The 21,902-nt window shown below is 37.1% G+C and overlaps 1 protein-coding gene across 2 annotated transcripts in view; it reads left to right on the forward strand.

Annotated features, from left to right (window-relative positions):
* Positions 1 to 19,308, forward strand: part of NKD1 (NKD inhibitor of WNT signaling pathway 1) — a 111,251-nt gene extending 91,943 nt beyond the window's left edge. For both annotated transcript variants that reach the window (XM_082769974.1, XM_082769975.1), the window contains 4 exons: positions 7,931 to 8,078; positions 9,130 to 9,214; positions 13,644 to 13,774; positions 14,529 to 19,308. In XM_082769974.1, coding sequence (XP_082626100.1) covers positions 7,931 to 8,078; positions 9,130 to 9,214; positions 13,644 to 13,774; positions 14,529 to 15,103 — 939 coding nt within the window. In that variant the 3' untranslated portion in view covers positions 15,104 to 19,308. The remainder of the gene's footprint in view (positions 1 to 7,930; positions 8,079 to 9,129; positions 9,215 to 13,643; positions 13,775 to 14,528) is intronic.
* Positions 19,309 to 21,902: the final 2,594 nt, after the last annotated feature.

Raw genomic sequence — 21,902 nt, forward strand, 5'->3', positions numbered from 1 at the left:
TTTGCTAACAAGAGAAGTGTTTTATAACAGGAACATTTTTTCTTCTATGAAATAGAGGTGTCCTGCCAACTTAAACAGCAGTTTCCATGGACCCTTCCCTCCTAGAAACAATCCCACCAGTAGTTTACTGTTTTCAGATGAACTGTACCACTTTTAAGCCGGTTGTTGTTTAATATCTGGGATTAGCCTTTTAAAAAATAGTACTGGCATTTGAGGGGGAAAATATCTGAAACAACTGAACAACTAAACACATTGTCAAAATAAACCCCTGCAAATGTATATTGTTCTGGCTTCTATCCTGCTTTTCAGAGTTAAGCTAACCAAATAGCAAAGTTGCTTTCTGAAATTCTTTCCATGTAGGACTAACTATACTGTTCTGTTGTTTTCTTGAATATTAGGCTGATCTCTGCTTTCTTTAGTCTTTGCTCTTTAAGTATAAATAGTTTTGATGATACTTGCTGCAGGACCACAGTGAATGCCTGTCAAAGCACACCTGTGTGTATTTTTATTTTAATTGGGATGTCTTCAAGTTGTATTTTCTGCACAAATAAGAAGCCAAATAACAGGATGTATACATCAGTGTACAGTCCATTTTCAGAACTATTTCTACCTGGATAGAATGCAAGCTCTAGAAGAGTGTCTCTTACTGAGATTTACCACGGTGTGCTGTCATTGATTTTTGGTGAAGTATGTTTACTGGCTTGCATGCCTTCAGATAATCAGGTGAAAATTGACAGTTTCTGCTTCTGTTGGCTATTATGCTCATATCTATGGAAATTACTAAGAACTGATGAGAAGGTGTAAGGTACATACTGAAAGTATAGTGACATTAGACCACTAAATGAGGGCAGACATTTCTGCTAGAAGACTGAAGCAAGTATCTTTTGACATTTCTAAACAAATTGCCAAATGGTGGTTCAAGGTTTTTAACATGTGTTTGAGCATCATTTCTAGGCTTTTTTTAGTCTCTATTCTGATAGCACTTTGAATAGTCAAATGAAATCTGTGCCCCTCATACAAGGCAATAGGCAGATGAAAAGTTACAGGCCAACCCCAGAGTTTCCAATGGGAACCGAAGCTGGAGAGAGAGAGGGCAAGGAGGAGGGGGAAAAAAAGTCTGTTAACATGTGAGGAAATGACACCAGAAAAATTAAGTAACTTGCCTGAAGTCTCACAAGAACCCAGTGGCAGATTGAACCCAGATATTTTGAGACCCAAGGCTAAGTCTTCATTACAAGATTATGTTGACTTTCAACAATGGGGGGAGGGATAAATGGACAGACAACAAAACGCAACAGAACCCAAACCCACACACATGGGTGTCCTTTACATGCAGGCATGGAGTTCCCAGTAATGTTAGTGGGAGTTCTGTGTGGTGAATGTAACAAGAATATGCTTTTAAGTATGTATACAATAATTATTTGTGATTATGTGGTACACCAAAGGGCTTAATTTGACTGTACTTAGAGAACATGTTACAGCCAAATTCTACTTCTCCCTGGTACAAGAGCAGACTGCAGCTTAACTGAAACCAAATCTGTGTGGGGATTGAAAATTATACTACCCTGAGGTCTGGAGATTGCTATATTCAGGCTTGAACCTCCGCCAAAAAAAATTCTTTTAACCAAGGGACTAAATAGGTTGATAATTTTCAGCTCTTTACATGTGACCAAAGATAGTAATAATACTATACACCATTGCAGAGTTTTCCAGTTGCGTTACTTCTTTTGCAAGCTGTTCCAATGTCATTTGTATAAAACATCTTGTTGGTTTTCCTTTGTTGAATCCAGATGCAATTTAAGAGTTGTTTGTGCAAGAATAATGAATGATAGCTCATAGATGATGTTGGCCACAAAAGAGGATTTTCTGTCTCTTCATATGATGTAGAATTTCTCATTCTATTAGGCTCTGAGACACTGGCAGTCAACATAGTGGGCTTGGTCCCGTAGCCTGTTAAACAGTTCTGCTCCTGATCCAGCAAAGGGCTTAACAATGGTGGATGTTAAAAATGTGAATAGTTTCAATTAAAATGAATGGGACACATGCTTTGAGTTAAGTGTGAGGCACATTGCTGGATCAGCGACCGAACGGACAGTCTAAGGAAGAGGGCTGAATTGTACTAGTGCCATTTAGTAAACTGAAATGCTTTCAGAACTGGTCAGCTTTTCTAAACAAAGGTCCAGTAGTCTGTTGAGAAAAGCTTAGTGTGGACCTTTTCCTCCTCCTTTGAAAATTTCACTTGACTGTTGTGGATTTACAGCTGGATGAAATGAGTGAGATGAAATTTCTTAAGTCAGTTTTCTATCTGTAGATTTTGTAGTGCTTTAAAAAGAGAAGTCAGCATTATCATCCTTGTTTTTCACTTTGGAAAAGTGAGACACGGGAAAAGGAAGTGACTTACCCACCCACATCCATTTCATTTGATTCAAATTCATTGTTAGACTACATGTTTAAAGAGTTCCTAAATGAATGCACAGTATAAAATCAAGTTTCTAAGAGGCATGTAGGTGGGGTGCAATTTTGCAAGTGGACTAAGTACTTTACTCATTAAAATGTTTGAAAATTGTAAATAAGATATGGATTTAGTTACTGGATAAAAATTCCCGTGGGTTTTACACAATGACAAATCACTGCAAGAGCATTAAAATTCCATCTTAGTGAAATTTCTTCTGGATCTTAACAACATCTTCAGAACTTAATACTGCTTTGATTTTCTCCTAGAGTCTGTATGACTTATTCCCTAGTCCTTATAATTAGAAATTCAGATCTAGTCATGCTTCTTGAAGGGATACACCCATTATGAAAGCATAAGTATTGGGATAGCAAATTAGAAAATTAGCATTAGTGTCTTTTCTTAAAATACTGCTTTTTCTGTCATAGAAGATGACTGTTTTTCATTCCTTTTGGTGTAGTAGGAGATAACTTTTCCTGCTCTACTATGTATATTACAAAATTTGGCTAATAATGTTTCCCTTCATTTCATAGGCCATAAGAGGACAATTCATTATGTACTGCAGGCCTTTTTAGAACTGACAGCTGCACTGTAATTATCTTCATATGGATATTTGTAATCAGACTTGAAACTTGGATAATTTAACTAATGTGTTTTGATCCATGAGGTTTTATATTGAGCTCTCTGAATGTAATTACACTTCATAAACACCAGCCGTTTTTGTGCAATCAGTTCTTTCTTGGAAAATTTAGTTTCTTCGGTGAGTAGCTGAATAGAAATAAGCACACAAAAATTTGTCAGGAGTAAAAAATAAAATAAAATAAAATAAAAAAATGGTGTGAGGGGATTTCTTCTATTCTGGTTGTTGAATAGATAGCAAGTGAAGCTGCTTTCAGTTTCCAAATAAGAATGATACAAAAATTTACATGATCAAACAAAGCTGATGTTGCAGTAAAAACATCCTGCTGTATGTAAAAATCAGACTACAAAGAAAGTACAGATAAGACATTTGTACTTTTCTTTTTCTGAGGGAAAGGTAATGAACTGATATTGATGTTTCTCTTCATGCATTTTTAATGCTAAAAATGTTCTTTGTATCTTACATTAAATACCCATTTTTTTCTTGTGCGTTTCCTATCTTTTTTTTTTTTTTTTTTTAGTTAGTTTTGCTTGTATCTTCTTATGAGTGAAAAGGCATGAGGTTATTTCTGCATTCAGAACTCAGCACCAAATCTTTGATTTGGAGGATTTGGAGAAGGATACCAACTTTACTGGGGCTAGTATTTATTAGCCTGACCCTTGACTTGAAAGTTGCTGTTTTTCATTTGTCACTATTGCATTAATTCATGATAAAGAAGCAGCAACAGAACCAAGAGAGCCACGGCTATCTGTATTAGAGGGACTGTCATATAATCTTTTTTTTTTTTTTTTTTTTTTTTTTTTTTGTGCAAATATCCCATTCTGTTAAATTGAGCTGTAAATTCAGCTGTAAAAGCCTCTTAGTTTCCTCTTCAGAATCTCTAGTTTGCTAACTAGTCCTATGATGATAAGCTACACTAACACTGGGGTAATATTCTTTAGAAACAAAAAATTACTAACTGGAATAGGGACTTACTCAGCAACATGAGTTCTGTAAGGAATTATGAATACCTAAATGTAAGGAATGATACCTACTTAAATGTAACTTGCTTTTGCTCTTTTTTGTGGACCCACTACTTTCTCTGAAGGTTCTAAATGTTTTAAAAAAAGTATGTTTTTTAATATTTCTAATGCAAGAATTTCTGGCAATCTGTTAAAATTGCCAGAATTTTTTTTTTATTTTTTTTTTATATTGGCTGCTTGATAAAATAGGATGTGAAAAACATAAAGATTAACACTGTTAAATACTTCAGCCCTGGAAAAAACAACTGTAGCATTCAATAAGCAAGACACAAATCTGGGCATGACATTTGCTGGCTGTTTGGATACTACAGAACAAAAGCCTTTGTTTTTCTCTTCGTGGAAAAATATAGTTTTAGTTTTCTTACTTGATTAAAATAGCTATCCCAGTAGAAATTCTGTGCACTAGAAACCTTTCAGAACTCATTTGGATTTATATAGCTGAATTCCTCACTAAATATAATCAACTTGCTATAAACGAGAGAAACCTTTATTTTCTTGCTATTTTTTCTCTGTACTCATTCAGAATAGAAGTTTAAAAAATCGACAATGATTTTTAAGTAGAAATAGTTTAAAAGTTCATTTAAGGGTAAAACTCATATTTGGGAAAGTGGGAATCACTAAGAAAAATCCCTTCTTTATTTTTCATGTGAAAAGGAGGGACATTTGAGAAGTGTGGGATGAAACTTCGTAGGGTAAGTGCCGAGCAGTCTTAAGCAAAGTAGTTGCAGAATCACACGACTAGAAATACACTGTGTAGAAAAGTTGGATTCTTTCATAGGCTATCTCTGAGATGTGCTGGTTGGTGTACCACAGGAGAGGAAAACTGAACTGGTTTTTGTTCTTGATTCTTGACTATTAATTTCTTGAGGATGGTGAAATGCCCAAGCTATTGGGTGCAAGGCAAAGCTCTGTCAGTGGGTTTAAGCAGTTCTTTAAGGAATTTAAATACAGATAATGTTCAGTGGGACAGCTTTCAAGGGGAGCATAAATCACCCCAGTCTCCTGTCAGGCTACTGGAGGATGAAAATTCTTTAGGGTGTAAATATAGGCAGAGCTGTAAAACACAGTTTTTGTAACATATTGTAATGGTCTAGTGCTACTAATCTGGCTAGAAGCCATTCCCATTGTTAGCTGCCAAAAAGGGCTGCGAGAAGGTAGTTTTAGTCACAGTTTGAAACTGATTGGCAAAGACAGTTTCATTCCTACCAGATCAGTGCCTTAAGGAATTTGGATGTGAAGCAGTAACTGGACAGCAACATGAGGTTCAAGCTGCCTTGTAGCCGGTGCCTACTCCGCCAGGACTTTGATAGATGATAGAGTAGTGAATGGCCCAAGCAGACTTGTTTGACCAAATCAGAACCGTCAGTTCACTAGGATTTCCAACCCCAAATTAGGACCACAAGTAAATGAATCCTATAATAAAAATGTTATTGTTGGTATTTAAAAGATCAACATAAGCATTAAGTGGTTACTTAAGGATATCCCTAACCTCGATCTTGGTATATATCCAGTCTGACGACCACGGCTATTCAGTGCCAAAATGCAAAGCAGCTCAGATTGTCATGGAAGAAGCTGGGTATTAAACATGTAATGAAATGTAGAGGCAGCAGAGAATAAAGACATAAGGTGTCTGAATACCTTTTGCAGCTCTGAAACTTCTTGATGCCTGGACATTAATTTGGGTTAATTCAGACCCATCTGGCTGAGAAGTGCAAGTTGTCTTGACGTGATGTGTGTAAGCATATTTCTGACTTGCCAAGTATGTGTCACAAGTGCTGCTTGTCACAAGCCTTCCCTGACAGCATTTGGGAGTACTTCTAAAACTGCTGGGTCAAGTGGCTTGAAAGACCCTCAAAGAGCAAAACGGACAGATTGTATGACAGTTAGCAAGTTAAACCTCGTCACTAGAAAAATCTAACTTAAAAGGACGGTGGGAGTTATGACTGCATGTCTTTGCCTACTGAAGTAAACAATTAAGTAGATGATCAGCTTGTGCAAACATCTGGCCTAACTGAAAAAAGGGGAGGGGAAGAGGTTACTGTGAATGAAGGAGTTGATAATAACCTGTTGATAGTAGTCAGATGCCCTGTTGGGTAACCAACAGTTGTTAAGGAATGTATGGGAAAGGTTCCTTTCACTGAAGTGGTGAGTGTGTGAAGCCCTGTTAAGAATAAATGTGGTGCCTAAGTATTCTGCCAAAAGGCAAGGCTTGTTTTGTGGAGGTGTAGGAATATAGCACAAGGCTTCTAGAACATAATTTATGGAGGGTATATAGAACAACACATGCTTGTTTGTCTATGTTCTTGCTTGGTTGTTTTTTTCTTATAGATGAAATAAAAATCCAGCCCTTCAAGCTGGCTGTCAGACGTGGCTGTGTCTATTTAGAGGTCTGGCTAGGTTTCAAATTAGGGTGGAAGTGTGAAAAGTGAGATGTGTTAAAGAGCTGTGACGTGACTACCAGATTGTCACTGAGCAGTCTTTTCCTCATTCAGCCTTTAGACAGTGGTTCTTGTCAAGGGGATGGGAAGTGGCTATTGGTGTGGTAGTAACAGCCCATTTATAGAGACTGTGGCAGTGGTAGAAAAAATACTGCAGATTGTGCTTTCTATGAATGTTTTCTTCATTTCACATATCTGGAGAAATTTCACTGAGTGCAGGGAAGTTAGGAAAGGGTACATGTTAAGACAAAGTCTGGACCCTCTAAGATTTAGTTATTCATTCTGCCTGTTGAACTGGAAGATCATTTACTGTAAAATCATTTGTCCTGGCCATAACATCGGTATTTCCCTAAATTCTGTGTGAGCAGAAAGCTAGTTAGATAATGAAGAATGTGTGATATGTTGGCTACTGAAGTGGCGTTTCTGCTGGGGCCCATTAGGACAAAATGAACTTTGAACTGCCAATGTTCTGGGAATGATCCCTAGCAAAGGAAGAGAGATTTTGTGTTTTTATAGACCTGACTTAATCCTCAGAACTGGCTATATTTAACAAAGGATGATTAAGATATTTCCTCTGTGCTTTCAGACATCTGGAAAGTGCTTCACTACTAGGATAGATCAAGGAATAGGAAGACCAGCATTGAGAACTTCTTGGTTATACATTGAATGGGGTCCTTATAACCTTCAGTAACCAGAATGTCTTGTCCTTAAGCTGGTGCCCAGAATAAATTTAGGTGGAATTTGTTTGGGGAGCCAAGAGATCTCCTGTTCATCAGGGCAATTTAAGATAGTACCCTATTTGGGCCTGGCTGGAATAGAAGATAAACATGAGAGACCTCTGAGCATCACCAGCTGCTAAACAGGGAGAGCTGCAGTGTTTCCTCTGTTTGAAACAATCAGCTTATAAAAACTGGCTAGTGTTCTTTCTGATACAGTTAGATGTGTAAGCATTTGTTCATGCCCTATTGCGTTCAAAGATATGTGTGAAGAATGTTCTGAAATAGACCGGAATGAGTACTTTCAGCTGTTCAAAAATGTAAATGTAGAATTGGTATGAATTTTGCAAAGTAAGCTAGACCAGGGTAAAGATTTGGTAGAGTGACATTTAGACTATTTCCAAACCTGAGGTTTACAGTTCTGTCACATCACTTACTAGTTTTCTTCTATTTAATCAACTAGTTAGTTATGCAAGAAAAAAAAAAAAAAAAAAAAATCAAAAAAAACCAAACAAGTAGTAGTAAGATTTACTGGAGGTGTAAAGTCCAATATTTTCCTCACTTTCCGTATTTGACTTGGCCAAGTGAATCGCAGTGTGAATAATTATCCCTGGGTTCATTTTCACATTATTGTATGTTTTTGTGTTTCAATCCAACTTTAGGACATTACCAGCTTGCTTCATACCATCTATGAGGTAGTTGATGCATCAGTAAACCATTCTCCTAGTTCCAGTAAAACCCTGCGAGTGAAACTTACTGTGGCACCAGATGGCAGCCAGAAGAAAAAGAGTATCTTGTTAAATCATACTGGTAAGGATGTGCACTCAACCATTGGAAAAAAAAATATGAGAAATTTTCAGGGGCTCTTAAAATCCATCTTTGTATTTTGTCAAAACAAATAAATATATACTTAAGGCACATACTTTTGCGGGTATTTTAAACCTCATGAATCTGTTTTAAGATCTCAGGTGCAAAGCTACCTACCCTTTCTTCTATGTATGTTAAGCAAATTTGGGTTCCCTCTCCTGATTGACTTTTTCCTCTTGGCAGCAGCAAGAACCCATGTGTTGTGCAATTGCATTTGCATACCGTGAGGCAGATTTAAGGCCTTTTCTATTTGTACTACTTTAACTTTGATATTACAATGCTCAGCTTGCATCAAAACAAGTATTGCGGTAAAAAAAATGCTTCTTGCAAGTGCATAGCTATCACTGTTGCTGGATAAGAATAAAAAATTAAGCATAGCTGAACTATACGAGTCTGAGCATGAAAATTTAACATTTCTCTATACTGGAAGAGTTTGCCATTATGAAATGGCTTATACGGTGATGGCTTATTCACTTTATTTTCACTCTAATAATAGCTATATCAGCATAATTGTTTCAGTAGGTTAAGTAGTACTAAACTAAATATTTACAGTATTAAATGTAGTACTTCAATAGAAAATATGGGCACCTTATCCAGAAAGAGAGCCCTGGCATCTAATTTTTAATATATACATCCACTCAGTCAAGTGCAGACATAAGCAAATTTTCACTGCTGGAAAGCTATGTTGTGTCTTAGTACCGCACTGAGCTCTGCGCTACCGAGCCCTGCTGAGGGACAAGTATATCAGTGTGAATGTGGCTCCATTTAACCTGCCACATGGCTTTGAGCCCAACCCTGATTAATGTTCTATAGCCAAGGTTATGTCTGCCTAAAATCTGCCCTGTGGACAAAAGCACTTTTAAGAAGGTTACATGAAAGGATACATTACATCTTGATCTATGGACAAGAAAAAATGTATTTGCCACATAGCACGTTCGTTATACTGATTGGCAAGGACAGTGATGTGAGAATATGTACTTCTTCTTGTTGGCAGATTTGCAGAGTGCCAGGCATAGAGCCGAAAGCAAAGCCAATGAAGAATTAAGAAGCTCTGAAAAGAAGCAGCGGGCTTCTCTCAGGTAAGGGAAAAGAGCCCTGTCTCCTGAGAAGCACAGTGTAGCTTTGAGGAATCCTCAACTATTGATTAATTTTTATTTACTTAAAATTATGTTAAAAATGCAGACATTAGAAGATTTTTCTCCATGGAACAGGCAGCAGATACCATAGCTGGATACTTCATATAAAAAAAAAGCAGCAACAACCCTTTAATTGCATGTTAGGATTTTTTTAATTATTTTTTTTAAAGAAAACTGTGGTCCATGTTACATTTTCTTCTGTTGGCTCTTCAGGGTACAGCATCTGTTTAGTTGCAGGCTGCAAATATAATATTTATTAATGGAGTTTAAGCAATATAGCATAGCCTTTTGGCTAAAAGCACCCTAAACCCTTTCATCTTCATAGGTGCTATCTCCTGTTTCTGTGCTCCTTCCAACCCATCTTTTTCATGGGTCAACTCAGTTAGCTCCAACCTTTATTAACTCAGTGCTGTTTACCAGGCCGTAACTGCTTCTCCTACTGCCTTTCCTCCTAAAGGAAGACCTCTGAGCTGGCACTGGGTACAGTAGAGAGCAGAAGGAAGGAGAAAGGGGGATTGTAATGAGAGGCAGACAAAATCAGCTTTGCAGAAAACAGTCTTCAGAGGGCATGTCCTGCAGAGGAAGCAGCAGCAAGAACTTCCAGTACACTGCTGGCTACGTGTTCCTTTCTGCTAAGATGGTTCTGGTTACAGCAGCTGTAGGGTGGCTCAATCCCACACACTGATAGATATTACCTGAATAGATATTAACTTCAGAGTATGTGATTATTTGCAATGTATTTTTCAACTATTAAACTTTGTTACAGCTAAGAAAAATGTTCCTCTTAGTTAAGTGTAGGTGTGTTATTCCTTTTCCAAATTTGGTATTTTAATGGATAGAAAAACAAGACAAAACCAGGAAATTTTGATACATTAAACTGTATCGCTATTTTAATGTAGATCAGTTGCTCCAAAAAGGTCGTATCAGTGTATAGGTTCCATTTGTTTTAGGATTTTCTAGTTCATGCTAAGGCAGAGGGAAATGTTTACTGCAATGCCACAGTTAAGATATTGAATTATCAATTGTATTTGTTTATTCAACTGCAAATAAAAACAAAAAATAATAATCCAGATTTGGATTTCCATGGATTTAGGTATATTTGTCCAAAATAAGAGTACTGAGTTTAATAAATTTATCAGGAGGAGGAGTGTTCAGTTTTATTAGAAATTACAACAAAAATATGCCTTCCTTTTCTGGACAGAGTAAAAATATTAGTAAGTTATCCCATTGAGTGAATGTCAGTAAAATCAAATTTCAGATTGGAAAATGATTTATAATCTGTTAGCAACTCTGTACAAAATCTTTTTCAAAGTAAAGAGCATTCAGTGTAAACTAAAGAATACTCCATGTTTTTGCCTGCTGGCCTAGATGTGGTGCTCAGATTTCATTTCCCAAAAGCAAGGACTTGCCCTATGTGAATTTAATGGACTGTTTCTGCTTGATAATCTATTGCAAAAATCCTCTCTTGGATTGAAGTCCCCTGCTCATCCACCTTAAAATCCTGTTTTTGCAAATGTCGTGGTTTTAGGGATGGCAGCCATTTCCATTTATATCCGCAGGCAAAAAGGCAGCAAATATTGGGGTAGAATCTTGGTTCTGCTGCATTTGTCCTCCTCATCATTCTTTTTTTCAGAGCCTTCCTAGACAGGAAATAACTGTATCTTTTGCTGAGCAGATCAGTATCAACATCTGACAGTTTTTGTTGCATCTCATCAAATGTGGACAGGACAAACAATTGAGCCACTATCTAGGTTGCAGAGATGTTCATGCACTCTGGCCAAATTGCTAACCAACAGGAAAGGTCCCTGAACCACATCACTGTCTCATGATACTAGCAGAGAAACGTACCCTGGAGAGCAGCAATGAGAACTTGTGAGAAGTGCACACATTTCACAAATTCAGTCACTTAGGAATTCCACCCAAGATGTGATTAATATTCAAGATAAAATGGATAGGAATGTTTTTATCCCAAAGGTGGGAGATAAATGGGTTAGATTTTTCATGTGCTGGAAGCTCCAGGCAGGAGTTTTCACCTGTAGGGCTAATACAAGTATCAAGATCAAGCAACTAGATTCATAGCTAGCTTGCCTGACATGAGTGGTAGAAAATGGTGGTGTAAGAGGACTGGCAGGCAACTTTGTGGATTAGATATCCTACTGCAATTCTAGTTTGCTCAGTGTAGTGCAACAGGGAAAATATGATGCACACCAAGCTCAAAAACATCTTCATTTTACCACTGATGCACATTCTGTCTCTCTTTCCTACTTCAGTGAGTTCTCCCTGCCTGCCTTAAGCTCTAGGTTATCTGTGAGTGTAGCTTTCAGGAAATGTCCTTGCATTTTTCTGCTCAGCACTCTGTTGTCACTCTATTCCCTTTACCCACTGTTTTGCTGCGTGCTTGCCATCAGAATGACGCTCCAGTGTAGGAATTTTAGAAAGGGCTTTCATACACTCCACAAGCATTTAAGCAGATGCCTTTCATATTTAAAAACAAAACAAAACCTTGGAACAACTATGTGTATTCTTTCACCCTGCACGTGATGCATACTTGATGCATGCCTAGGTATTCTTATATATGTGCGGAAGAGCATTTTAAGGTTGGATGCCAGATGCCTCCATTCTCAGCAGTACTTTAAGTTCTCTGACAGTGGAGCACATCGCTCATCAGTGTATAATTGCTTTGCTGTGTATATTTGCATTGCTGAATATCATCTTGCATGTAAGAAAGCTATTAGAATGCTGGGCTGTGGCAGTACTGGATAGCTTCTCTTCAGTGTCTTGATGAGAGATGGAATTTATTACAAAAAAAAGAAAAAGGTTCCCTGTTAACTTTGTTTTCGACAGAAAGTGCTGTATACAGTGTTGTTTAATTGTGGTGGATCAAACCCAACAATGTTTTTTCTGGGTTAACTGCACTGTCTTTAGCACACATGTGCAAGTCCCGATGGTTTCTGTAGGCAACTCATGCCTGGCAACATCAGTTAGCTAGGTTCTAGCCCTGGAGATCTTCTAAGTTTACTTTCTAAAGTGTAACAATTTATAAAGGTGTGTCTGAGCAGGTAAGGTACAAAGTTGACTATGTATCCAAAAAAAAAAAATAAAATCTGAACATTCCCTCTTTTTTGGCAGTACCATATGTCACTTCCAGAATTGAAAGCTGACTCAGTCTTTAAAGCTTAGCTGCTTTCTTTCAGACTCTCCTTCATTCAGGAGGCTTGACCTTTATCAAAGTAGAGTAAAAATGATCTTCCAGGTAGGCCAAGTCTTATGACATCTATCAAAGAAACTGTAGACGTGTGTCTTACAGAGACACTGGAAACTCGGTTCTGTAATGTCCTGAACAGTCTGAACCTAGATCTGGAAAGCAGTTTGCGCTAAGGCTCAGTGGGACTAGTAAACTCTGGAAATCTGGAAATGTGTTAATAGACTCAAAACAAAAGTGCTTGCCACCATACAGAATGGATCCTGTGTTTAGAAACTCAGAGAAGATACAAGGACAGACTCTGGTTGTAGGCTGACATCGGTGCCAGTTGCAAGGAGTGTGTGAAAGAGCAAAGCTGATGTTGTGGTCTTAGAGGCTGAAGTATCTGGTGGTTCTTATCCTGCTTGTTATATTGAAGATATATTGCTCATATCTGCAGAGATTCACTTAAATTGCTGAATTGTTGGGCATTATAGGCTACAATATTGTAAACCTCTAGCTGATTTTTTTCTGCCTCATAAATGAATGGTATTTCAGATATTCATTCACAGGAAATAGTTCTGCTATAAATAAAATTGCAAAGCTGAGCAGGAAAAGGAGTTGAGATTCTGAACCCAGCAGCTGATTTGACCTTATTAATTGTATTTCAGAAAGCAGCAGTTACCTCCAAGTATCCTACCAACACCTTCTCTTCTCAGCCTTTTTCTAGTTAGTACACCTGTGCTATTGTCTGTCTTTCTGAAGCAGATACACATGAATGTTTATCTGACACAAGGCTCACCCCAGCACTTCCCGACAGCAGTGGGAACAGTTGTGAATCAAACAGCAGGTTTTCTTTGGCATGTCCAGATTAAGGAATCAGTAGAATGATTTGGCCTTAAGACAGACTATAATAAACCCTTGAAACATTTTTATTTGTTTTTGCATGTGCGATGCGATTTGAAAGCCTCCTTTGCTTTGCAACATCGGGGTCAATTTATAGGAGGGGAAAGAACAGTCAGTTCAGGCCTATCGACTTAGCAAATCCGGTCATCCAGAATTTCAAGCATTTGTTGTTTCTTTGTGAGCAACTCCTGTCACTTCAAAGGGCCCATTAGTTGTTGGTTTGCAGATGGTGATAACAACTTTAAAGAAGTTCTGCTGAATTGTAATTTTGCTTCCTGCTGACAGATATCACCAGAGTGAGAACAATCCAGAACAAAGTGGGTGCTATCGTCATTGTGTTGATGAGAACATTGAAAGGAGAAACCACTATTTGGATCTTGCAGGAATAGAAAACTATACATCAAAGTTTGGGCCAGGTAATTTGGTAATTTATATTGCAAGCTTTTGGTCTTTTCTTTCTTCAGTTAAATGTGCATGAATTTTGAAACTGTGATTTGTTTGTAGTAACTTACTGGAAGAAATAGGATTGTATGTATGCTGCAAGGTAATTACTGGTGAAGGTGGAATCACAATGGAGTGGCTAATGTACTGCAAGCGTGCTTTGAAGTACTTGTTTGTGTAGCTAAACTTGGAGGACAGCCTAGCAGAACAATCTTTACATCCGAATTAGTAGATCTAGTCTATTGGTGAGGTGAGGACTGAATTTTGGATAGCGGATGTCATTCCCCAGATGATACCAGCATCTATTGTCGCATGTTCTTTGTACTCATTACAGACCAAAAAATCAGAGAATGTGGGTTTATACCTGGAATTTTGCCTTCTGTCCCCCACATTAAGGGGATTTGGATTTTCTTCCCTTTCTCTGTCCTCTGCCAACTTCTTACTATTCCACTCACAGTTATTTTGTTGAATTTCAAATAGATAATGAGCAAGAGAATGAAATGTAAAGACTTTTAAAGATATATACTTAAACATATTTTTATATATGTAGGTATGTGTGTGTATTATTTACTAATCAGAATGATTAAATATAATTAAACTAGACAGCTATAATTGCATTCACTTCCTTAGGAAAAATTCACTCTGCTGATAATGCTATCCCTGCCAACTGTGTGCTACTAATTAAAACTTTGAAATACTAGATGACTAACTCAGCTCGTTATTTTCTAGGATCTCCTCCAGCAGCTCAAAAACATGACCCACCAAGCCGAGTTGTGAGTCAGACTAGATCCCGTTCTCATGAACCTGAAACCTTCCATGCTCACCATAGGAAATCTCAAGTGGTGGATCCGAGCCACATCAATCTAGCTGAGAGTTCATATGCCAAGATTGCAGAAATTCAACAGAGGCTCCGGAACCAGGAATCAAACAAGCACTTTGTGAGGTCTCCAAAGGCCCAGGGCAAAAATGTTGCTCCTGTGCATCCTGGAAGGGCAGTAAGAAACAAACCTTTTCAAGGGGGGCCCATGCCAATGGCTTCCCCAAGTACACGGGTGGGACAGAATCTTCCTTACCTCCCCTTGCAGTCTCAACAGGTTCACAAGAAGCATAAGCAGAGGGCAAAGGAGAATCACCAGATGTGCAAAACCTTCCAGTCTCCAGGGACAGTTGTGGAAAAGGAACATGTGAGAGACCTGCCCACAGTCATTTTGTATGAAGGCCAAGTCGGACAAATGATACAGAGGCATGAACACCACCACCACCATGAGCATCACCACCACTACCATCATTTCTACCAGACATAAAACAGATCCCACCAACATCCTCCGGGAATCATCCCATATGAAGGAAGCACGTTCTTGTGACACCAGAACTAAGGCATTACTATGATTAATATTATTGTTACTCCATTAATATTCAGCTAGCGTTTATTTTAGAGGTTATATGGAACTCTTGAAACTTACCCTATTTATATGTTGTGGAACTGCATAGCTTACTTAAACAACTTGTGGATTTTTTTTTAAGTGGCTTGTAAAACAGCAAACAGCCATAGATTTTGAGCTGTGATTTAATGCAGGTCGTCAACGCACTTCTTTACAAGTACTACTTCCATTGTAGAAGGAAAGATACTTCAAACACTATTGCAGACATCTAGCTTACCAGTCTGCTCTATGTCGGCTGATCGCACACAAGCCTTTTATCAGGGGAGCAATGTTCGAAGATTTGGACTCCAGAGATGCTCAGAATAACAGAAAATACAAACAGCTGCTACCTCTAGTATTATTCAGATTTTATTTTCTTTTTATTGATTGTAATGTGCTACAGGGGAAATTTTAATATACTGCATTCATGTAGCCTGTTTGTGTTCACATCCTTTCAAATTATCTTAATTGCAAAGAAACATTAGCTATACTTGTCAACAGAGCTACATTTGTATGACTTACACTTTATTTTCTTTGAGATTCTTCACTGACACAAGTACAGCCTGTTATATACTGGGTTATATTTAAATACACTTCCTTTATTTTTTTTTTTTTTTTTTTTTTTCTCTTGTTTACTCTCCATTCTGTTTGGGTAACCATTTGAAAAAAGGAGGATGTGAAATGGTGTTTTCAAAACCATCAGTAGACTTTAGTGCTTGGGCCATAAGTATAATTCACGGGGGGTTGGGAAGGAGAGGGGTTGTTTGGGGGGTTTGTTTTGTTTAAATCCACAGTTCTTTTTTTTGAGAAAGAATTGAGGAAAATATACTTTCTCACTTTAAATGTTGGCAAATATATATAAAATATAAATATAAATATATATATATAAATATGCACACTCTCAGGTACATTTTGTTGTGTTTTAGAAATCTGTGGTTTGAATATTAACATTATAATTTTTTTCCCATAACAGTGACATTTTGAAATACATGCCATGGCATTTTCTTAGTTGCCTCTGATTTAAATTTCCCCAGCACCTACCAGTTTGTGCTTCTCCCATTTGAGAGACAATTCAACATGTGAAAAAATAATGTTCACAGTCATTCTGGCCTCTTCTACTTTTTTTGTATCAAAGGGCTTCCATTCCATGAAGGAGATTGAGACCATACTTACAAGACTTTACTGGCTGCTGAGAAATTTGAAGGTCAAAAGCAAATTGGAAAAGTGAAAAAAGGGTCAGTACATTCAAGTTTTACTTTCTATGGGGCCCAGATCTATAATCCATTTGGTTGGGTTTTGTACAGATCACTACTTTGCAGGTAGAAAGTGACTGAAAAATGCCTACGTTGCTTTTGGAACTTTGAAATAGAGAACTCATCATAACAATATAACTGTTCTATCAAACATATTTGCATTTCATTTTAATTATTTTAAATGTTGTGGTATTTTGCCTATAGTATATATTGTAAAATGTAACTATCCCACATCATTTTAAGACCTTTATTATTTTTTCTGACTAGAGTTTTCATCAGTCCAAAATGGAGTATTACCTTACTGCTGACCAATTTTAGAGGGATGTTGCCCTTTCTAAGAACACGGAGACATCAACTTTTAAAGAAAAAGTTGAAAGCCTTGCTTTCTTGTGAAATTGGAATAGAATCACTGCTTCTTGGTAATTAGGTCCATCTCTTGTCTCCCTGAATCAGCAGTTGTTTAGGCTTATTGTCCTCTTTAAAAAATCTGGTTTATTTTATTTTTTTTTTAGCTGTCAGCAGTGTGTTCTGTTAAATCTAACAAAATGTTTTTAAAATGTGTTTGATCTGTGTGACAACTATACTGTTCTGTTTATTTTTTAAATTCCTAAAGTCCAAAAATATTTATATGCAGAACTCTCTGTATAGAAAATATGAAAAGGCCACAAATTTGGTTAGTTACCACTGAGTTGTTCTAGTCTAAGCCTTTTTTGCTGCTTGTGTATCATTCTTTTTCAATGTATATATAATTATGGACTGCAAAAAAAAAAAAAAAAGGCATTTATATGTCTAGTAGAAGGAATAAGCTTATTTATATTATAGTGTTAACAAAGTCTGATGTATTCAAGTGACTTACGTTATACCGCATGCAAACACACAAGTGTACATTCCATCTAAGAAGGGATGCCATGCTATTTGTTTTGAAAACATAATTAAAGCTGTTCTCTTTTCAGTAGAGCATATGCCAGAAAGACTTGGAGGTGGGAATTATTTCCTAGTCCAGTTTTCTAATGCAGAACACTGCTGAAAACAAGAAATGTTCTGGAAAACTTGAGTGCTTTCAGATCTGTGGGGTTTTCCATAAGATGGCTGCAAAGGGGCATAAATGCTCTCTCACCCAAAGATATTTTTGCTAGAAAAGATAACAGCACTAATAACAAAATCCCATCTGATTGAAAAGTGTGCAGTACTAGCCATGCAAGTGAGCTTTGAAATGCTACACAACTGACCATTGGATACAACCTTGAGTTGATTTGTTTGGTTTTATTATATTTGGAGATTCAAAAGGCAAATTCAACCTTGTTTAGATCTTGTGAAATACAAACAAATTTTAATAACATGGCATCCCCATACTAAAACTTTACACCAGCCATGTATGAACATGCAGTATCTAAATACTGTGTTGCAGTTGTGTTATGTGCATTAAGTGTGAATAACATATAGCACAGTTTCTTTTCACAGAACCCTAAGTTTCCGTATCTTTTAAAAATGTTTGCTTTTCAGTATTTTGTATAGTAAATATAGACGGTTTTGACTAAATGCTTTATTTATTTAACAGCAAAAACTGTGCCAAGAGAACCCCCTGTTAATTAAAGTTTTACTAGTTCTGAAAGTATATTTCCTTCTTCTTCTTGTGGATTTCAGGGGCTTATTGCAATTGCTGTCAGTGCTTGTAGATCTCACTGATGAAAGAACTTGTATTAACGTTTTTGGGAATAGGATCAGGCCATAAGTTATGGACTGGGCATGCTTTGGCTTTATAATTAAACTGTCAAGTTTAAAAGTTAAATTTCTTGTCCCTTATTATTAGAGGTGCATTGAGTAACTGATTTTTTCAGCTTATTAATTCTGAAAACCTTAAAATATTATAATTTATTTTGGGTTACTCAAAACTGTGGCCAAATCTAAATTTAAAATAAATCAGTTTCTGGTCAAACAAAACATTTCATTTCCAAGGGGAAAGAATATATCAATATTGTCACTGTTTAAAAATAAAATGGAATGGCACAAAGTCATTTCAAATAAAAACTCCATCCTTTTCACCTACTTTTTCTGTTTTTACACAAAACAATACAACAAAACGAAACCAATCCCAAAATTTGCGCTATATGCTGAAGAAAATTTCAACTGAAAAATTTTGCTCAGCTCTACCAGCTACAATTTTGGGAAAGTCAGGTTTTTGAAAATACAGATTGCTAAGCTCTTCTCACAGCTTCATGTCCACCTAATACCAAGTCAACAAAGCTAAGGATAGCAAAGTAAAATCTCTATCCCAGTGAAATCTGTAGCAAGACTTCCAGATTATCACTGGCTTCTGGGTGCCTATAGTTTCATTCCAGGAGAATGGGTTTGAAGTCTATGTAATGTGCAGGCAGTGATTTCAGTATTTATTCTAATGCATCTTACTGGTGATAGTTTTGTAGTAGCTGATAGTAAATGAAAGCTTATAAGAGATCAAGCTGGTGAATTAATTAATACTCATGTCATTGGAGTATCTGAAGGCACTTCCACATGTTTTTCAAACATCCACACGTCATTTAGACACTGCTAAGGATTAAGACCCAGTTCTGCCCATGGATGGTGAAGTACAGCCTCTGCTGTTATATTGGCAGACCCTTAAAGCAAAACCAGCTTAAAAAGCCACATTATCTTTGACCTCTAGAGCTGCCTTCCTACCCTAGTCATCATGAGCACAGAACAGCTGGAGTATACTGTATAGCTGGAGAAATAACTTAAAGGAAAAATTATATATATATATATATATATATGTATGTATGTGTGTGTGTTTCTATTAAAATGTGTCCTCTGCTGGCATGTAGTGACTGCCACAAGATGGATTCTGACAGAGGCGATCTTATTAGTGGGTAACTACTGTGTATGCTCAACAGTCTACAGGTTGCCACACAAATGTATAGGTATGATGAATGCTTACTGTTCTCCACATGTCATTGTGTACTTCAATTACTGAGTGACAGATTTTGTTTGTATTCCAATTAACAGGAAAGTTAGGCCCCTTGGGGCCCAGGTTACACTTGAGAAAATTCATCATGCTAGAAAATTTGCAAAAACATTCAACATAATTTTCGCCTGGAGTGTAGGCAAGAATGTTCATGTTTGGAAATGTGTCAGCTAATCAGGTCTCACCTTTAACTACCTTGATGCAATTCATCAACATCTGAAAATACTTTTTCAAACATGACTTATTCATGCTTTCAGTGGGAACCAAGTCATATTCAGCATCATGTTGTCAGACTTTTTTTTTTTTTTTTTTTTTTTTTTTTTTTTAATATACCAAGTAGAAACATGTTAGAAAATCTATGAAATAACAATGGAACTTAATATGTTTTCTACACAGCTTCTGGAAGATTTCTTTTCCAAGGTACTTAGCAGCAAAACCGGCCTCAATTTATCATATAATGACTTATTTTCTTCACATATTTGACAGCTGTTCAGTTGATTTGACTTGGAAGGGGGTGTTTTGGGTATTTTTTTTTTGCTTGTACACGTTTGAAATGTGCTAAAAATTGGTTAAAAGGAACAGACATAGAAAAGCAAATAACTTTGCATAGAAATTATTCAGTAGGCATTGAACTGCATCTTATTTGCAGTTTGGATCACAGTTATTAAATAGTGATGTTTTCAATGATGCTTTAATTTACTTTTGTATTTCTATATAATTCTAGATAATTCAATCCTACTGAGCTAAAAATATAGAAATTTTGTGGATGGTATCTTCTAATTTATTTCTTTTAAAATATTAGGATTTAAGGACTATACAGATGGAGGTTTAGAGCTGTGAAAAAAGACTGGCAAGAGAAAGATGGAAAGATTTGGGAAGTGTGGGGATAGAGAAGAACTGTCTATCAGTAGGGGGGAAAAACAGCAAAGAGGTAGAAGGATGTTATATGGAGAAGAAACTATATTCATAGTACTTTTTTGAATCTCTTATGGTACATTTGTCACTCACAAAACAGCAACAATACTTCATAGAATGTTTTTCATGGGGAAAGCTTGAAAGACTGTCTAGAAGAGGTCTATCTCCAGCGTGCAGCAAGAAGCACCAGGAAGGGAAGTTGCGGATAATCACCACCGGGGCTGTGGCAGAATAAGAAACAATGTCCTGCGTTCCTGAGTCTCTGCCCAAGCTAAGGGAATTTTTTTCAGAAGCTGGGGTATTTCTACAGATGTTTTCAATATTATTCAGAATATGCTTTGAATAAGAGCATCAGTTCCTTTTCTTTTTGATTACAAACACACATAAGTTGGAAGTTTTGTGCAACACTTGACCGAGTCTATCCCGTTTTCTAAATGTTAAGTGTTAACTATACCTTGGAAATCTACTGACACAAAGTCTAATTCTGATATCACATGAAATGGCAGATTGGACCATAACGATTGTCTCGTTAGCTTGGTATTTCAGGGTCTGAGAGTAGGAAGTTCTAGAAGTTTCGTATGAATGTTGAAGACAATGTTAAGGGGCTTTATAAAATTGGCAATGGGCAAACATTAATGTAGCAATATCAGGCATACTGATAATCATGTGCACTGTGCTTTCTGTTCTTTTTGTTTGGTTGGTTTTTTTTTTTTTTTTTTTTTTTTTTTTTTTTTTTTTCCCAACATGCTTACAAAACGGGGTTTGTGTCTTCCTTTGAGTGCCTAGTTCATGATGAGCCTGTACTTTGCGGATGAAGATGAGGGGGGTTCAGATCCTTCTGGTGCTGAGTGCTTATTCTTGCACTTCATCGTTCCCATTCTGTTCTGCTCATGAAGTGCAGCACATTGAGGCTTTGTGAATTCTCTAATAAAACACCTCATCAACTGGGCCAAATTTATCTCTAGCTTCACAAATGGAAGCCAGGAGAACCCCATGCCTGTCTTTGAATTTGGACCTTCAAATGCAGTTTGCTATATGAGTCATCATATTTTCTTGTACTAATTTCAGATATTTGATAAGCTCTTTTTATGGTTTACAAGTTTAAAAAGAAAAATAAAACTTTGTAGATTAAAATGTTGTTTTGGAGCTTGCGTTCTCTCTGTTCTCACTGGAGTTCTGTGAAAGGCCTTTTTCTGTGGGCTTTAGCTTAAACCTGCAAAGTGACTTTGGAGTGGGTGTTTATAGTATTTCGCTTGCTTGTTCACAGGATAAGACTGTTGATAGATGAATAAAGTGCCACTTGAGGTTGTTAACAACCAGGACTGGTAATGCTAGTTCAGCTAAGATAAACAGTGAAATGCCATGGCAATTAGCATTAAGGTCTCACTTGGCCAGTGCTGATTTTTAAAGCCGCAGTTACGGTGCTTTATGGACACCCGTGGCCATGGGGGCTGGAGCTATTTATTCCATCCTTGCTCTGAGTGCTGTATGGACTCCTGTGCAGTGCGTGCCCAGGGCATTCCTGTGCACTCAGTGTGCCAGTAGGAAGCAGGAG

This window comes from Aythya marila (genome assembly GCF_965140915.1).
Source record: "Aythya marila genome assembly, chromosome: 12".
Lineage (NCBI taxonomy): Eukaryota > Metazoa > Chordata > Aves > Anseriformes > Anatidae > Aythya > Aythya marila.